This window comes from Panulirus ornatus, chromosome 22 (genome assembly GCF_036320965.1).
Source record: "Panulirus ornatus isolate Po-2019 chromosome 22, ASM3632096v1, whole genome shotgun sequence".
In the NCBI taxonomy this organism is placed as follows: Eukaryota; Metazoa; Arthropoda; class Malacostraca; order Decapoda; family Palinuridae; genus Panulirus; species Panulirus ornatus.
In genome coordinates this window covers 18,058,685-18,074,810 of record NC_092245.1, presented here as the reverse complement: position 1 = coordinate 18,074,810, position 16,126 = coordinate 18,058,685, and the positions used below count along the sequence as shown (strand labels likewise).

At 45.5% G+C, this 16,126-nt stretch overlaps 1 protein-coding gene across 1 annotated transcript in view; it reads right to left on the bottom strand.

The window, feature by feature from the left end:
• The window catches only part of LOC139756633 (cell adhesion molecule Dscam2-like), a 246,692-nt gene that overhangs the window by 16,730 nt on the left and 213,836 nt on the right, over positions 1-16,126 (bottom strand). The window contains exons 8-25 of the mRNA XM_071676304.1: positions 15,800-15,944; positions 15,242-15,393; positions 14,352-14,490; positions 13,790-13,920; positions 13,386-13,564; positions 11,796-11,900; positions 10,709-10,829; positions 9,999-10,175; positions 9,220-9,361; positions 8,414-8,562; positions 8,137-8,244; positions 7,718-7,897; positions 6,470-6,655; positions 6,062-6,202; positions 4,067-4,228; positions 2,717-2,866; positions 2,354-2,484; positions 1,919-2,005 (exon numbers count right to left, since the gene is read on the bottom strand). Coding sequence (XP_071532405.1) covers positions 1,919-2,005; positions 2,354-2,484; positions 2,717-2,866; positions 4,067-4,228; positions 6,062-6,202; positions 6,470-6,655; positions 7,718-7,897; positions 8,137-8,244; positions 8,414-8,562; positions 9,220-9,361; positions 9,999-10,175; positions 10,709-10,829; positions 11,796-11,900; positions 13,386-13,564; positions 13,790-13,920; positions 14,352-14,490; positions 15,242-15,393; positions 15,800-15,944 — 2,585 coding nt within the window. The remainder of the gene's footprint in view (positions 1-1,918; positions 2,006-2,353; positions 2,485-2,716; positions 2,867-4,066; positions 4,229-6,061; positions 6,203-6,469; positions 6,656-7,717; positions 7,898-8,136; positions 8,245-8,413; positions 8,563-9,219; positions 9,362-9,998; positions 10,176-10,708; positions 10,830-11,795; positions 11,901-13,385; positions 13,565-13,789; positions 13,921-14,351; positions 14,491-15,241; positions 15,394-15,799; positions 15,945-16,126) is intronic.

Genomic DNA, 16,126 nt, shown 5'->3' with positions numbered 1-16,126 from the left:
GCTCCGCTGGCATCTGGTGAGACAAAAAAAGTGAAGAACCATCACTTTACTCTTTCGTTAGTTACTTGGGCAGTATAGGTTGAACTGGATTGCTCGATTACCCGTATAGGTTGAACTGGATTGGTCGATTACCTGTATAGGTTGAACTGGATTGGTCGATTACCTGTATAGGTTGAACTGGATTGGTCGATTACCTGTATAGGTTGAAATGGATTGGTCGATTACCAGTATAGGTTGAAATGGATTGGTCAATTACCCAGTTCTCGACTGGAAGTCAGCCTGGGTAAATCTAGACAGGCATCTACAAAGGAACTCAGCTTAAAGCAAGTTCGTCTTAACCAAAAAAAAAAAAGAAAAAAAGGTCAAGATCTTGTCCAAACAAACTTGAGTAACCTGATGAATGAAAAGGTTGAAAGAATGACTCTAAGTAATATTTGATTACCTGAATAGTCTGACAACGTTTGCTGAAGACTAACATCATTTACATCCTAGGATGAACGGTGTGCTTCATCTCCGACTACAAAGTGAGGCATGAAGATAATGTTTCCTCAAAGCAGTTCCCTTGTTTCACATTCTCATCCTCACATATATCAGCGACGTGAGGGGAAAACGAGATCTAATGGTACAGATATTCTTTCTTTCTCATTTTTGAAGATTTATTTATTTCCTATTTCTGTCATGCAGACCAGATGAGGAGTTCTATTTGTGGTTACATGAGGATGAATAACAGTGAGGATATATTTGATTGAAGGAGACGGAATAGATAACCACATAAGAGAACATTAACTTATTCATAAGCTTTTAACATATACTGGCCAGTTCTTGGAGCGGTTATGATTACACAAGAAAGAACTCTTTGGCTTTTTTGGCATCTTTTCTAAAGATGGAAGAATTGACTTAAAGCTGTACAGAAGACCTTTATCTTTAGTTCCGGTCAGACAGCAACACGAGCTATTGTTCTATCGCACAGTTTAAATTTTACAGCCTTGTAAACATTATTCTAAATTCCCCTTTTCTCTGTTTATCTATTTGTATCTACTTTTTTCCCGTTCGTGTTGCTTCCATACTCCTCTCTGTCCCCTTCTCTAAGCTGGGCAGCCAACCTGCCTAGAATCCTCATTATTTTTACATGTATCCATATCTATTCAGAAGCCAGGCAGTGGTTGTGTATACATACGAAAGGTATACTAACATGGGACACATAACGTATAATACATCGACAGAGAATTGCCCCTCGTTTTAACGTTCAAGTCTGATATGTTATCATTGATGGAAAATATGACAAAGCCCTTCAGTCCCTGGCAATGAAACCCTACATGACATATACCTATATATAACAAAACCCAGCTGCTGAATACCACATTTACGTGGACCACCAACCGATGGAGCTATGGTAACTACCAAAAGCATTTCTAAAAGTTTCAGTAAACTACAAGCACCGTTGCTTACATGCATTATATATGGTAATTTCTTATCGCTTCATTCGTATCTATGAGGATTAAGAGATTATTATGCATTCTTCTACATACAGGTCGTCATTGCAAAGAGCCCGTGTTGTGTACATACCGGGCGAATCAAACAGCAACATGTATCATACGTTTATCAACATCTTTCAGTTATGGTTAATACTAGCATTTATTTCTTATATGTTATCATTCGAGTCTTCTGAGGAAAGAGAATCTAATCATTTTTGCCAGTCAGGTTGCAATATGATTTTGCTATATACATATATTTATTGTTTACGGTTAGTTTCTGCCTCTGTGATCACTACACTCCAAACCTATGAGACATTGAGACAGACCGCTTTTCCCTCTTTAAAAGTCATTATAGAGAAGAATTTAATTGATTCTCCCACCCACCTCAGAAAGCGAAATGCCGTCAAAGTGAAATCGTGGACAAGGATGGAGGGGGTACTAACCTGGGTCCTTGATCCGGGGGTGAGGCCGCTGAGTTCTCGCCAGGTGGCTTCCGAGCCTCCAGCACCCACCACGTCTCGCACTGCCACCTGCAACACCACAACACCCGGGGTTACTACTGCAACTCCCACACACACACAAAACACACATACACACCACCTGTGTCACTGTAAGAGCCCTACAACCCCACCTGCGTCACTGCTGCCGCTCCAACACATCATCTCTGTCACTGTTAGACTCCTCACACCCCGCCCGTCACTGCCACACTCCTCACACTCTACAGTGTTGTCACTTCTACACTCCCTAAGCTACCTAATGCACTTCCCAGACACCATCTATAATACCCCTCACACTCGACTATACATGAGTCACACTCCCGCCTCTTCCACCACAACTGACTGCGTCGCCCGAAGGTCACTGTGACCTTACTGACCCACCTGGTCATCCCTGGCGGAGTAGAGGGTGTAGTGGAGAATGTTGCCGGAGTGAGGGTGTGGTGGCGACCACGTCACGAGCAGGGTAGTGGCTCCAGTTACGATCACCCGCACTCGTCTCGGTGGCCCTGGTACTGCAGCAGGAGGGAAAGGGAAGCTGTAACTGTCTTGGACGTTATCTCTAGTCAATATGTCAAGATAGGAGTGTCATAGAGGCTTCACGACAGTCGAAGCCTCTGTTTGAATAAATAATCCTTCATTTCATATAGTCTCAGATGTAGGAATGAGGAGAAACGAAATCTTAAAATAATGCTTTCAAAAGTTCAAGCCAGTGTCAGTCGTCCAATACATGTATCAGGGGTTTACCATCATCCTCCGTGATGCAGAACACAGGGTCGTTCGAAGGACTGTAACCGACCTCGTTGAAAGCTTTAACGCGCACGCTAATGTTGGTGGCTGGAGGTAGGGCGTCCAGGTTCTTCTCCAGGTTGGTCGTGTTCACCTCCCAGGTGCTACCTGCCAGAGAACGCATGTGAAGGGACAGATAACGCGAAACCTGATGGTCCAATAGGTGGTTATCTACTGGAGGGGAGCAATGGTGTACTAAGGACATTGAAAATCTCATGTAGAATGAAGAGAAGGGAGTACCTTCTGTGTGATATGTTATACATGATGTATTTCCATAGGGTGTAATGACAAGGGTTGGCTCTATGGTACGAAATCAACGTCGTATCAAGACTTGTCGCATATATCCACACTAGCTAACCCTCTCTGGCCCACTCCATGGCCACCTCCCTCAGTGCTACGAGGCTAGACTGCATTACGTAAGGCGGTGGTGTATAGATAAGTCTATTAAAGCTATATGCATGATTTCCAGATATGATGAAAGACGGAGGTGAGGAGGGAACTCATGCAGGAAAGATGTCAAATATCAGAATATTTTGCAGCGTTGCTTGGTGGTGGGGAGTGTTGCCAACTCGGAGAAAACCGGCTAACACCGATGCTACAGTTATACATCTATGATTCAATGGAATACTTACATTATTTCTATGTCAGTTTCATCGCGTCCTGATGGAAATTTCGGGGTTTCAACCACAGCAATGTTGATAAAACTAAAGGCGAATATACTTGACGAGTTTACACTTCGTAGTGCACAACTGGTATCTAATGAGTTTACGATTCCACTTTATAGGACATGACAGCAAACTGTCAACAAACAGAATGAACATTCTACATTTATGGTCTCTATAGAAAGAACAAAATGATATCGGAATGACAACATCAATTAGCATCCCGATATAGATGAAATATAGACACCAAAACAGCGATTGATTGAGTGAAACCCTTAGATAGGAGATCTGACCCTCAAAGAGGGTTTACAGAGTTAATCGAGTGTTACGCCATCTCTTTGTAGGGTAGGCTTTGTAGGGGGGGCTTTAATTAAAGGCCATTTCATTTACACTACTAATTTAGCCATCAGGCAGCCCATTGGGGAGGATAAACAGCTGGGTTGACTGCAGACTAACCGCCGCGACCAGGATTCGAACCCATGTGGCAACGGTAATCACTACACCACTGAGGTTTGGATCAAGACTTAAAAAGAAACTGAAATAGTCTGTTCAAGTGTGTGTGTGTGTGTGTGTGTGTGTGTGTGTGTGTGTGTGCTACATTTACAATGGCAATGAGGACTTGAGTCTGGGCCACAGTCGTACTTACTGCTGGAGGAATGGTGGTGGACGTGCTTGGTGGGCGAGGCCACTATGGTGTACCCACTGACAGGGGCGTGGGTGCAGTGTGAGGGAGGTGGGGACCACCACACCCTCACGCTACCCCGCCCTAACCCACGGCACGTTACTCCTGCAGGCGGACATGAAGGTGCTGTGGGTAGAGGGGGTAACACAGATGTGAGTCCTAAATGAACCTACCATTGATGTCTGCTTTGATAATAGTAATAATAATAATGATATTGATAATAATAAAAATAATGATAATAATAATGATAGTAATGATGATAATGATAATTTTAGTAATGAAAATAACAATAATGATAATAATAACAATAATAATGATAATAATGATAATAATAAGAATGATAATAATGATAATGATAATAGTAATAATGATAATACTTTATAAAGTCAATTTGTAATATATACTCCACACATTCTAGTGGCACAATGGAGGTCTGCTGTCCTTGGTTAGATAAAACACTATGATGTGGACCAGCTGCAAGACCATTATAATCAACACTAACCACAGCTGTCACCACAGCTAGTCAAAAAAAAAAAAAATACATACTGTGACCAGATGCGACCTCCAAATCCCCTGACTTTAATGATCCGTTTCTAGCTATTGAGAGTTGTGGTGCTTGGTACCTGCCAAGTCTTCTATCTGTAATAGTCCTGTAGACCACTTAACCTAGAGGGAGGATGAGGAGGGTGAGGTCGTAACGAGATGGGTAACCTTACTTACTTGCATAGCTCGTCTCGGTAGTCATTTGTGTACTGTGAAACTTGGCATCATCTTTGAAAGACGTTGTTATAATCATCATTGTCTCCTTCAACTTTCATTTTTTTGTTCTTGCAAGATTATTCCTACGTTTTCCTCCCTGTAGACGTTCATTTTTCTTATCTTTACTCTTAAGAATGATTAAGCCACGACCTACGCATTCTTGTAATAAACAAATAGACATGTAGGCCTTGGACATATAGAAATAGTCAACATCTGAACTGCTTGCTGTGGATTCCCAAATTGCCAGAAACTGCTTTGGACGCTAGGGCGAGCGCGCATGTTGCATATCGGTACGTAAAAGTGACACTTCTCTTTGAAATTAAACAAATTACATTTCAAGAATATATTCATGACAATTCACGAAAAGAAATGTTAGATTTCATTTATAAGCAGTAGGATAAAGTCTCTATAAGACAGAATATAAAATGTTAAGGAAAATACCAAAAAATTGGAGGACTGGAATTATGTCACGTATTTTCTAAGAAGCAACTAAAGATAAATGCTACGGAAAATACCTATAACTTGGAGGACTGGAATTATGTCACGTATTTTCTAGGAAGCAACCAAAGATGAATGTTCTTTTAATCATACATCATTTAGTTACGACGGACTAGTTCAACAGTAGCATGTTAATGTAGGCTGTATAAGAATGTAGAGGAAACACGGCCTTGCTTGAGTAATACAGTCTCAAGGGATACAAAAACACCCCCATAATGATATCAGTATATACCCTTACTGTAAAAAACTATCATCAGATAATGAGAAAAATAATGAGGCTTGAGGTTGTCCAGTTTTTACAACTGTCAGTGGTGCACCCGATGTGAAAAGACAATGTCGGAGGTAAATATCAACTTCTCCATACTCGCACAGCTCCTGTAATTGTACTTCCGTCATCTTCAGTAATGGTCACACCTATTGGTAAGTTCTCTCACTTCCAAATGCTTGAAAAAACACATCAGACTTCACGGGGTCTCGCGATGCAATAAAACCTTTATGTTCTTGATAGACACAAACGTTTCGAAACCGAGTGGTTGAGTTGAGCGCGAAGGATCGAATGTATTCTATGTAGTGTATGGCATAACAACCCTTCACCCCCTCCCTCACGGTCGTAGCCATTGGAATCTGTGAATTCAGAGAGCGACACACCCCCAGCTCTGCTACCATAACCTTGGGGGGAGAGGACAACGATGAGGAACGCACCGTCATGACTGGTAGAGTCTACGATCCTGGGAGAGGAGAGGGGTCCAGGTCCTGCTTTGTTGAACGCCCTAACAGCAACTTCGTAGAGGGAGGCCGGCGTCAGGCCCCGCACTTCGTACTGCTCCACCTCCTCGGCTTCCCCTGCGGCAGCAGTGAGGTTACCAGGTATTACTAACATATAACTGATCTTTTTTTTTTCTTTTTTTTACTATAGTCAAAAGAGATTAAAGCATATGGTATCATACTGTAGACTTTTAGCTGGCAGAGACACGCAGCAAAACTTCAAAATTGGACGATTTCCACTAAAACTGGTAGTTAGCAAAGACAAATGGTGATTAAACTCCGTAGTAGACATTGATTACCAAATGTTTATGAACGTATGGCAGTGTGTATTACTCTGTTGCTTACCTACGGTGAGTGAAATAGGCCTGGTGATGTAGGTCGGGTGGCCCTGTAACTTCTGGCGACGAAGGGCAATCGTGTATCCCCTCAGAGGGCCGTGGGTGAGGTGGTGAGGCGGGGCGCGCCAAGTCACTAGCAGTGATCGAGGTCCTCCAGCTGCCACCCGCACATCCCGCGGCGCTCCAGAAGGTGCTGGTGGCCGCCACACATTGTACACTGTATTACTCACCACACTTGGTGTACCGCCCCACATGCTGTATTATCCACCACACATTGTACACTGTATTACCCACCACACTTTGTGTACCGCCTCACATGCTGTATTACCCACCACACTTTGTGTACCGCCTCACATGCTCTATTACCCACCACACCTTGTGTACCGCCTCGCATGCTGTATTACCCATCATACCTTGTATGCTGGTCACATACTGTATCACCCATCACACCCTGTATGCTGGTCGAATACTGTATCACCCACCGGTTCCTATATACTGACCATGTAATACATCATTCACAACATACTGTATCATCCACGACATGCTGTATCATCCACCACTCTCTGTCTACCGAACACATAATATATAATTCACAACACCCTGTACACTGACCATTCATGAATCCTTTAGATGACTTATAAACACCGAAAGCCATGTGATATTATGCTGATACATTACACAGAATATAACAACATCCATGTTATCTGACAGTGTTACATCCCATGCGTTCCGCGTGTTTTTGTTACTGTGTCCTTCATAACTGATTGATTTACACATACATGTTGCAAATGCTATCGAGTAACAACTTGTGTCTCAAATGAGAATATGTTTAGTCCTCGATGAACCAGCTTAAGAAAGATTTATGGGAGCGAAGCTGAACTGTGACTCTCTATCTCTGGGATACCGGGAGATAAAGCATTCCATTCCTCAGTCATTCCAACTGCACATGAAAGCATTTTCTTCAGTCAAGATATCCAGACACTTTCCACACGCTGTCATATTCTTTGTTCTTTCTTAGATATCAATGTTGATGGGGGAGAGGGGGAGAATTCTTTCCGTAACAGTAAGTTTAAAGGATCACAGTGTTAACATTTTGCTCATGTTCTCCCCCCACCTCCTCTCTCTCTCTCTCTCTCTCTCTCTCTCTCTCTCTCTCTCTCTCTCTCTCTCTCTTCTCTAATGTCGTGAGAAAGGGGAGGAGGGTGGAAGACTGTCTCAGGAGGACGAAGACACCTTAGGTCGAGTAAGAACTGACCTTCCTCGAGAGTAATGAAGACTTGGACGGTCGAGGGCTGCGACACTCCTAGGTCATTATGGGCCATGAGTCTGACGGCGTAGGTGTGGTAGGGCGTGAGGCCCGTCAGCATGTGCCATGACGCCCACTGACCCACACTCACGTTACGCCCATGTGAGGCCCACGACTCCTCTTCCGACGCTGTTAGGGACCAAAACAGGACGAAGGTGAGTGCAAGACAGTATCAAAAGTATGCAAAATGTTTGGTTCAGTGAGATCTCAATGGCCGTAAAGTTAATCACTATTAGGAATAAAGTTGAAGGTGATAATACTACGCATCCATGTCATAGTTTAGCCTAAGAAACTGAATTCCCTTCAGACAAGTCAAATCTATGACCAAGCTGAAGCGGTTCAGGGGGAACTGAGGCAATGGTAATCACCTCGGTACTGTATGGTGACAGCAGCGGGCTGCGGCAGCGACCAGGAGATACGGGCGGAGCGGCTCGTCACCTCGGACACCACGACTCCCGACGGGGCTGTCGGTGGCTCTGAAGGGTGAGGTGAGATAGGTCTGGTGTTACTACAATCTTCAGGTGAGTCATTAATCATATTCACAAGTAGGAGTATACTCGTGCACATATACCTTTTCGAGCGCTACACACACCAACACACACCCACACACACACACACACACACACACATGGCCCGCGAACTTACCTATGACAGCGATCTTGAACACCTGCGAATGGTCACCGTGAGGGTTGGTGGCACGACAAGTGTATGGACCAGCGTCAGCAGCTGTCACCGCCCTGATCTCGAGCACCGCCCGGAGCATGCCGCCTGCGCTGTTCTCACGTACTGACGTCCTGCTGGGAAGGAAGAAGAGGAGGATCACCTCAACTCGTGCGCGTGTGATACCTGGTTAATATCTCTGCCGCTGCATGGCTTCCACACCCGTGACTTAAGCTAGGAAGGTACGAGGACTAGGTGAGGCGAAGGTGAGTACCCGTGATCAGATGAGATGAAGGGGATGGTTTCAGTGCCGGGTGGAGTGGGTGAGCAACGTGAGGGACAAAGGGAGCGAGATCTCGTTGTAGATGAGGGAGATAGAACGTATCTGAGAACATGTGAAATGGAAACGCAGTATAGAAATAATGGGGTATGAAGGAACATACCACTGATTAAATGGTATGGGAGCGGGATGTTGATACTAAGTAACCTGTGGGAAACGTTTCTGGTACCTGGTGGGACAAGGATATGGCATCACTGTCAGGTATATCGAAAAGCTTAACTCTGCCACCGAAGAACGTGGACATAGTGCCAGTGTCGGGTGGTGTGAGGGCTGGAGCTCCAAACCTGGTGGATCCAAGTCTTACTTTTCGTATCAAGTAGCGTAAGGAATGTTCTGTGTGACCTCCTGAGACTGGAGTGTGGATATGGTACCTGGTAATGGCGAAGAACGAGCGAGCCTCTGACCCGAGACTGCGTCTCGCTCTCTGCTTCAGATGGCATGAGGAACGTACCTGTGACCTGGTAAGATGGGGTTGTGATGTCGTTGCCAAGTGAGGGTGAGAGGGTCGTCACCAGTCGCCTCACATGGCACCGTTACCGTCTGTCCCGCGTGGCCCGTCACCCGTCTGCCTTCCGTCAACACACGAGCAGGGGCTGTCAACGGGCAAAGGGGAAAAATCAGTGAAGGAAGTGGTATGGGTTAGACCTAAGTAATGGGTGATGGGGAGACTTTGTCTGGGGATATGTGGAATGGGAAGACAATACATGGGAATATGCATATAACCTTATCTAAATAACCTCTTATCATCTGATAAGATCTTCTGTCTCGCTATCATGTCTCTGACATAAATTGAAATGCAGGTAGCCTCGTCACAAACCCTCAAGTCTCCAGTTATCTGTCTCTCCCATGTAAATATACTTTATACTCATTCTCTTACAACCATACTAGTCTCCTCATGTGCCATGAAACATTAGCCACTTAGTGACTGTTACTGAGCTTGAGGTACATCGACCTAGTCTTACCTGACATGACTTATCATAGCCCCGACCTCAGATACCTTTGAAAACATAGGACTACTCTAACCTGGCCTCCTATGACTTATTCTGACCTAAACTGACCTAACCTTCTAACCAACCCCGCCTTGACCACCTTAACCAGACCTATTTCTATCTCCTTAACTTCTACAATTTGACCTATTATGGCCTTTCCTAGTCTATCACATTAGATTATGACTCGACCTAACCCGGACCTCTCGCGATCTATCTTTGAGACCGGGACTCCACCACGTACCCCGTACGGTGAGCTGGACGACCTTGGAGATCGGTTTGCCAACGGAATTTGCTGCTCGACAGAGGTACCAACCAGCGTGGGACGTAGTGACGTCTGGGAGGACCAGTGAGCCATTGGGCGCCTGGGACGCTCGCACGCCGTCCAACACTACACTCTGGAAGTCCTGCGCTGCCTCGCCTGCAGGAAGATAAATCCTGTGGGTTACGCGGGGGAGACGACTGCCGTGGGAAGATGGTGGGGTTAGGGGAGGAGGAGGTGGGTCGTGACCCTCCCTACTAGTCAGCGCTTCCCAGAGTTAGAGAGAGAGAGAGAGAGAGAGAGAGAGAGAGAGAGAGAGAGAGAGAGAGAGAGAGAGAGAGAGCAACTCCCCCTCCGGTTACGATGGTTGTGGAGATGGACGCGAGTGATCACTGGCACTGCCAGGCACACAGTCTCTCTCTCTCTCTCTCTCTCTCTCTCTCTCTCTCTCTCTCTCTCTCTCTCTCTCTCTCTCTCTAACTCTGGGAAGCGCTGACGATAAGATAAGACCAGCGACTCCCACTACAGTCTCTCTTACACTCGGCTTCGCAAAACAAACTCCTCCGAATCAACGTCGGTTTGAAAACTCCATAATCATACGCTGAAATTTCAGCTCGAAGGGGGTGTCTGAATCACCATAGGGGAGTTGGGAAGCGGCAAAGAGTAAGAAGAGTCGATGAAGCATCGCATACCTGTTGCCTTCAGCCAGGTGAGGGTGGGTTGTGGGTAGCCCCGGGCGCTGCAGTCAAGCACTACTGTAGATCCCACCAGGACTGAGCCACTGGAAGGCTCCACCACCCACCTTGGCGCCACCTACACCACGCAAAAGGAAAGAGAAATGTTTTCATGTTGCTTATACATCGTCAGTTGTTCGTTGTGTTTCCCGTCACCCACCAACAAAATTAGAGTGATGGTATGATGATAATAAGGTGGACATGGCCCTCACTGGTACCCCGTTGAACCAATCATGGATTCGTTGTTTTTTTTGTTAATGAAATCGTCAATGATAATAGTGAAACTGATAATTGGTTATAGCCATGGCTATGATGAAAGCATTTGAGTCCAAAGGCAATGAATCCTTACCATGTCCTGGGTTATCCTGATGGGTCATTGATTACAAAATCTAACATACGAGCCATTTTAAACAATGTTATAAATGCTTTGATAAAAGTGATTTTAATCCCCGGAAAATGTTTCGTCAATCCAATATATATATAATTTTTTTTTTTACTCGGGTATTTAGCTTTATACAACGGAGAGAATGTGTTTTTTTTTTTTTATTACCTTTTTAAAGTTGGGTTTCAAGTTAATTTGTGTGAAAGATTGACACAAAGATATGGGTAATAATTCTTTTTTTTTTTGTGATTATTTGACATCATACATTGACCCCCTGGAATGTGTGATCGACCTCACACATAATCTATGTGACCTACACTGACCTTGACCTGTGATATCTACCTTGACCTGGCAATATTACCTTAACTCTGAAATGATTGAAATCCCTCGAATCTGACCTGATAACACACCTTGATCCTGACCTGATAACGTATCTTGATTCACGTGATAACGTTCCTTGAATCGGACCTGATGACGTGTCTTAATTCTGACCTGATGATGTGTCTTAATTCTGACCTGATGACGTATCTTAACCCTGACCTGATAACGTGTCTTAATCCTAACCTGATAATGTTCCATGATCCTGACCTGATACCCTCCCATGTCTTGATCTCTGACACTTTACCTTCTATGACCTACTCTGACCTCCTCCCCCTGACCTACCTTGACCCTGACAGTTGCAGTTTGGTTGACTGTGGCAGCAGCATTAGCAGCCTCACAGGTGTAGGAGCCAGAGTGGTGCTCTCGTAGTCTCTTGAAGAGCAGTACCTGAAATAGAAAAGACACTCGTATCGTAGACCCTGGTCATGCCTATGGCTTACCTTATACATATATACACATAGCCTGTAAGTCATTACGGTTCACTCACTATCTTCACCCCCTAAAATGCTTCGATAGATTTGATATACGACGATAGATTATCCTATCTTAGTGCCAGTGGCTTCTTAATCTTATCTTTGATGACACAAAGAGACGTCCTGAAGTGTTGTTAAATCCATTTAATCTCCAGGCACGTCTGTCACATCCCTGGCGTGTGTTAACTTAGGGAAAAGTTCACACTTGCTGACGCCTGGCGATGACCTTAGATATTTTTCGGCTTCAAAAGCGCAGGGAAAAAATTGGATATCAAAGTGAGTCCTTAAAACGATTTTTGCTTTAGTTGATCATAACCAAAAATTAGACATGATGCAGACAAATAGACAGACTGACTGGCCACAGACAGACAGAGAGACAGGCAAGCAGACAGACTGATAGACATAAGCGGAAATATTTACATGAACACATAACGAAAATCTACAAACGTTTCCAAATACACATACAACATTTAACACACTTAACACAGCCATTCCCAACTGTATATAACATTTAAGAATATAGATCAGCAGTAATGGGTTTGGATCTTCTTAAGAGTGTTAGAAGCCTTTATATACATATCCCGTGCGATACGTTTGCTCCAGGAGGTGAACTAATTTGTGCCTAGTGTCTCATTCTAGAAAAATCAAACAGGCCATGGGTCAAATACTGATTAGAGTCAGAACAACAGCTTTAAGTCTCATAAATGGACATGGTTCATTTTTATGGATCAAACGAGAGGCGTCTATGATGATGAGAGCAATGGTGATGCCAGCACAAGTCTGGTTCAGTCTTACCCATTCCCTGTCAACTGCACTTCTGCGTCAAACAGATGGGTCACCTACTTTGCTGCCATTCGTAACTCAAAAGATACAAGACCTACGAGGTGTACTGCCAGACAAGAGAGGCTACAAGCCACCATACTTCCACCACAACTGCCACACGTATCCATCACATTCAAGATATCTGAAATCTACTCGATCGTCTCAGAGATATGTGAGAGTCTCTACCTCACCACTAGATTATATGATAGACCTTAAAGGGGAAACTGTAACCATTAGAAACCTCACCAGAGAACCACCAGCTGCTCCATCATAACCACACTACCTCCTCAACAGTCTAAGGTAACACGATAACCACTCTCATACGACCACAGTTATCAACAAACCCTCCCTCTCTACAGTGGCTACCACGAGCACATGTCGTACCAGCGACAACATTACGTCTACAACACCACAACCAATTTAACTCAAGACCCTCTGACCTAGTACATCCCTTCAGGTTGTAACCACCACGAGAGGCCTACCTGAGCACTACATCAACAAACTACAGCTGAAGATCGGCACATGCGCACCACACAAAACAACAACCAACACTACCACAGCCCCAACGAAGTCTAACCGTGGAGTACTCGCTGATCTGTTTGATGTCGATATCTGGGTCGTGCTGGAGGTGTCTGCCATCTTTGAGCCAGTTCACCGTGATGGGCAGGTCGCCAGAGTTGACCATACAGGTGAGCAGGGTCCTCTCCGCCTCCTGCAGGTTGCGCCGGAAAGAGAGGGGCTCGATGGCTGGCGGCTCTGTGTGTGTGTGTGAGGGAATAGATGTGGTTTCGTCACACAAGGAACTTAAGACACCAACACATTTCTTAAAAACTAAAGAAACATCATGTATATTATAGGTTTCCTTAGGAGAGACAAAATTGTTAAGAACAATATCATACTTCTAATGCAAAAGTCTTTAATCTCAGGCACGACTAAAATTCTTAAGAGGTGAACTCCGTGCGAAGTTAGAGGAGGACTTACTGAGGACGTGGAGGAAGGTATGCGAGGCAGCGGTCTGGCCTTGCCTGCCGGAGACCACGCAGGAGTAGCGTCCTGCGTCCTCATGACTCGCCCCCCTCACCACCAGCGTCCCGTTGCTTAGTAACTCTTGCCTGCAACATAAACAGTCTGTCTGGATGCCCTGTGGTAAGGCTTGAATAGCCAATAAGACATGCAGTATTATATACGTTGGTCTCTTTTTACTTCGTAGCAAACACTAGAAACTGAATATCCACGTATTGTATGTCACCCTCCAGTCAATGGTTGTGAGATTTGAGGACTGAATGTCGCTCTAGAGGAGGAAACCTTCGTCATTATTGGTTGTGCAGACTGGAAAAGAGAGAGTCATAGTCCAAAAATTTAATATCTAATGTATATCAGAATCTCTTGAAGGCTTTTGTGGGTTTAGAGGGCAATGTTCGAGCAAGACCTTCAATTCATCATATGAGGATCATCGAATGTTGACTGACGGTAATGTTGTCGAGAAGTGGAGGATGCTGTGTCTCCTCAGGACAATCACCTGCCACAAGTGTGAGCAACTCACCTTAAGGAGGTGGGGAGTGCGTGGCCGTCCCTTCGCCAGGTGACAGATGGGGTGGGAAAGCCTCCTGCCGGACACCACAACTTTACGTCCTCCCCAGCCACCGTAGTCACGTTGTCCATGGCACGCACGAAGGGAGGACCTACATGGGTAGAGATTATGGTATCAGAGATGTTTCTAACTCGGGTTAGATCTGCTGGGACAATGTGTAGTTGTACAGCGAGGGAGGGAGGGTGGACTTCTTAGAAGGCGCTCTTGCAGAGAACACTGTGGGTCTACAGGGACGGTGGGAAGGCTCTGTAGTACGATAGGCTGGTGGAGTTGGTGAGGTGCTGTAGGCTATGCAGACGTCTACGGAGGGAGGAGAGTGGATTTTAATGCGTGACAGGAGAGTGCTCTTATTAAATTGGGAGTGTGGGCTTGTGGGTTGGAAGTGATAGATGGAGGGACCGTATCAACACACATCAAATACACAGAAGGAATCTGATTTTACTTTAGTGAGTTGGATTCTTTTTTAACATATGATTCTCATAACACTGCATAATTCATGTTCATACTCATTACGCAGACAGATAAGGAACCAAATACACCGGGATGAGTCATCAAAATAGTGTAAATATGGAAAAGCTATTCACAACATGGAGGCTAGTTGTGGACTAGCTGACTGCAATAGGCGTTATAAATTACGCAATGAATAGTGCGGTTGGTGCATGTGGGTACATGGGAGCGACAGATAACAGAAGACCTGATGGTCCAAGACGAGGTTATCTGTAGGAGGACAGTAATAGGATCCTAAATCCCTAATGTATCTAGATAGAGGCAGGGCAGTAAAGCAGAAGGCTTCATGGAAGTGGTGTGGCAATGCTTGTGAGGTAGAGAGCGAGGAGTCTGACCGTAGACGTTGAGCCTGGCGGAGTGGGCTTGGGAACCGTGGGTGTTGTGGGCGGTGCAGGTGTAGGTGCCACCATCCCGCACCGTCACCTGGCTCAGGTTGACGTGGCTCACCACCTCCCCCAGCGCCGTCCTGAAGCTGCCCACTCTCGTCCTGCGGTGGAGAGCTTTGGTGAGAGGGGTGGAGAAGGGACTTACTGAGGAAGGAGAGAAATCGGTGAAGAAGAGTGGAGGAGGGAGAAGGCAGGATGGTAGGAGGGAGTAAAAGAGAAATGCACGCAGCATCAGACCACCGAGTCCTTTCGTGGCTGTTTATGATGGCAGATCTGACGACGCAAAGAGCTTTGTGCTAGGGAGATAGAAAACGAGATGGGTTATGCCTGTAAACTACTGCTTATCTTTTAGCAACGGTGGTAGAAATAACGTCACTCGTGAAAGAGATGACCTGATAACTTACCTGTGAGTAAGGAGGAGTCGTTAGCTCCCCTGAAGGCATTGTAGCCTACATGAGAGGGAGGGCAGTGGAGGGCAGTGTCCCGTTGAAGGCAATAGCGACGTACCTGAGAGAGTGGAGGAGCGGGCGGTGGTCGCGCGTCCAGGTGATGACGGGGGTCGGGGAGCCCAGGGAAGAGCACTTTAGGGACACGGGGGAGCTCGGGGACACCGTTTGATCGATGGGCGTGTAGCGCAGTTGGGGTGCCGAGTCTGTGGGGAGGGGAGGGTGTGGTCCGATTAGATGAAGAGGACGGGAGATGGTCAATGCCTTCACTTGCACTCACCAGCGGTACGAAGACCCTGAGAATCATACTGGCTCCTGCCAATTTCACAAGATTTGATTTAGGCGTTCGGTGGCCAGCCACCTCAGCCACTATAGCATAAAGATCCGT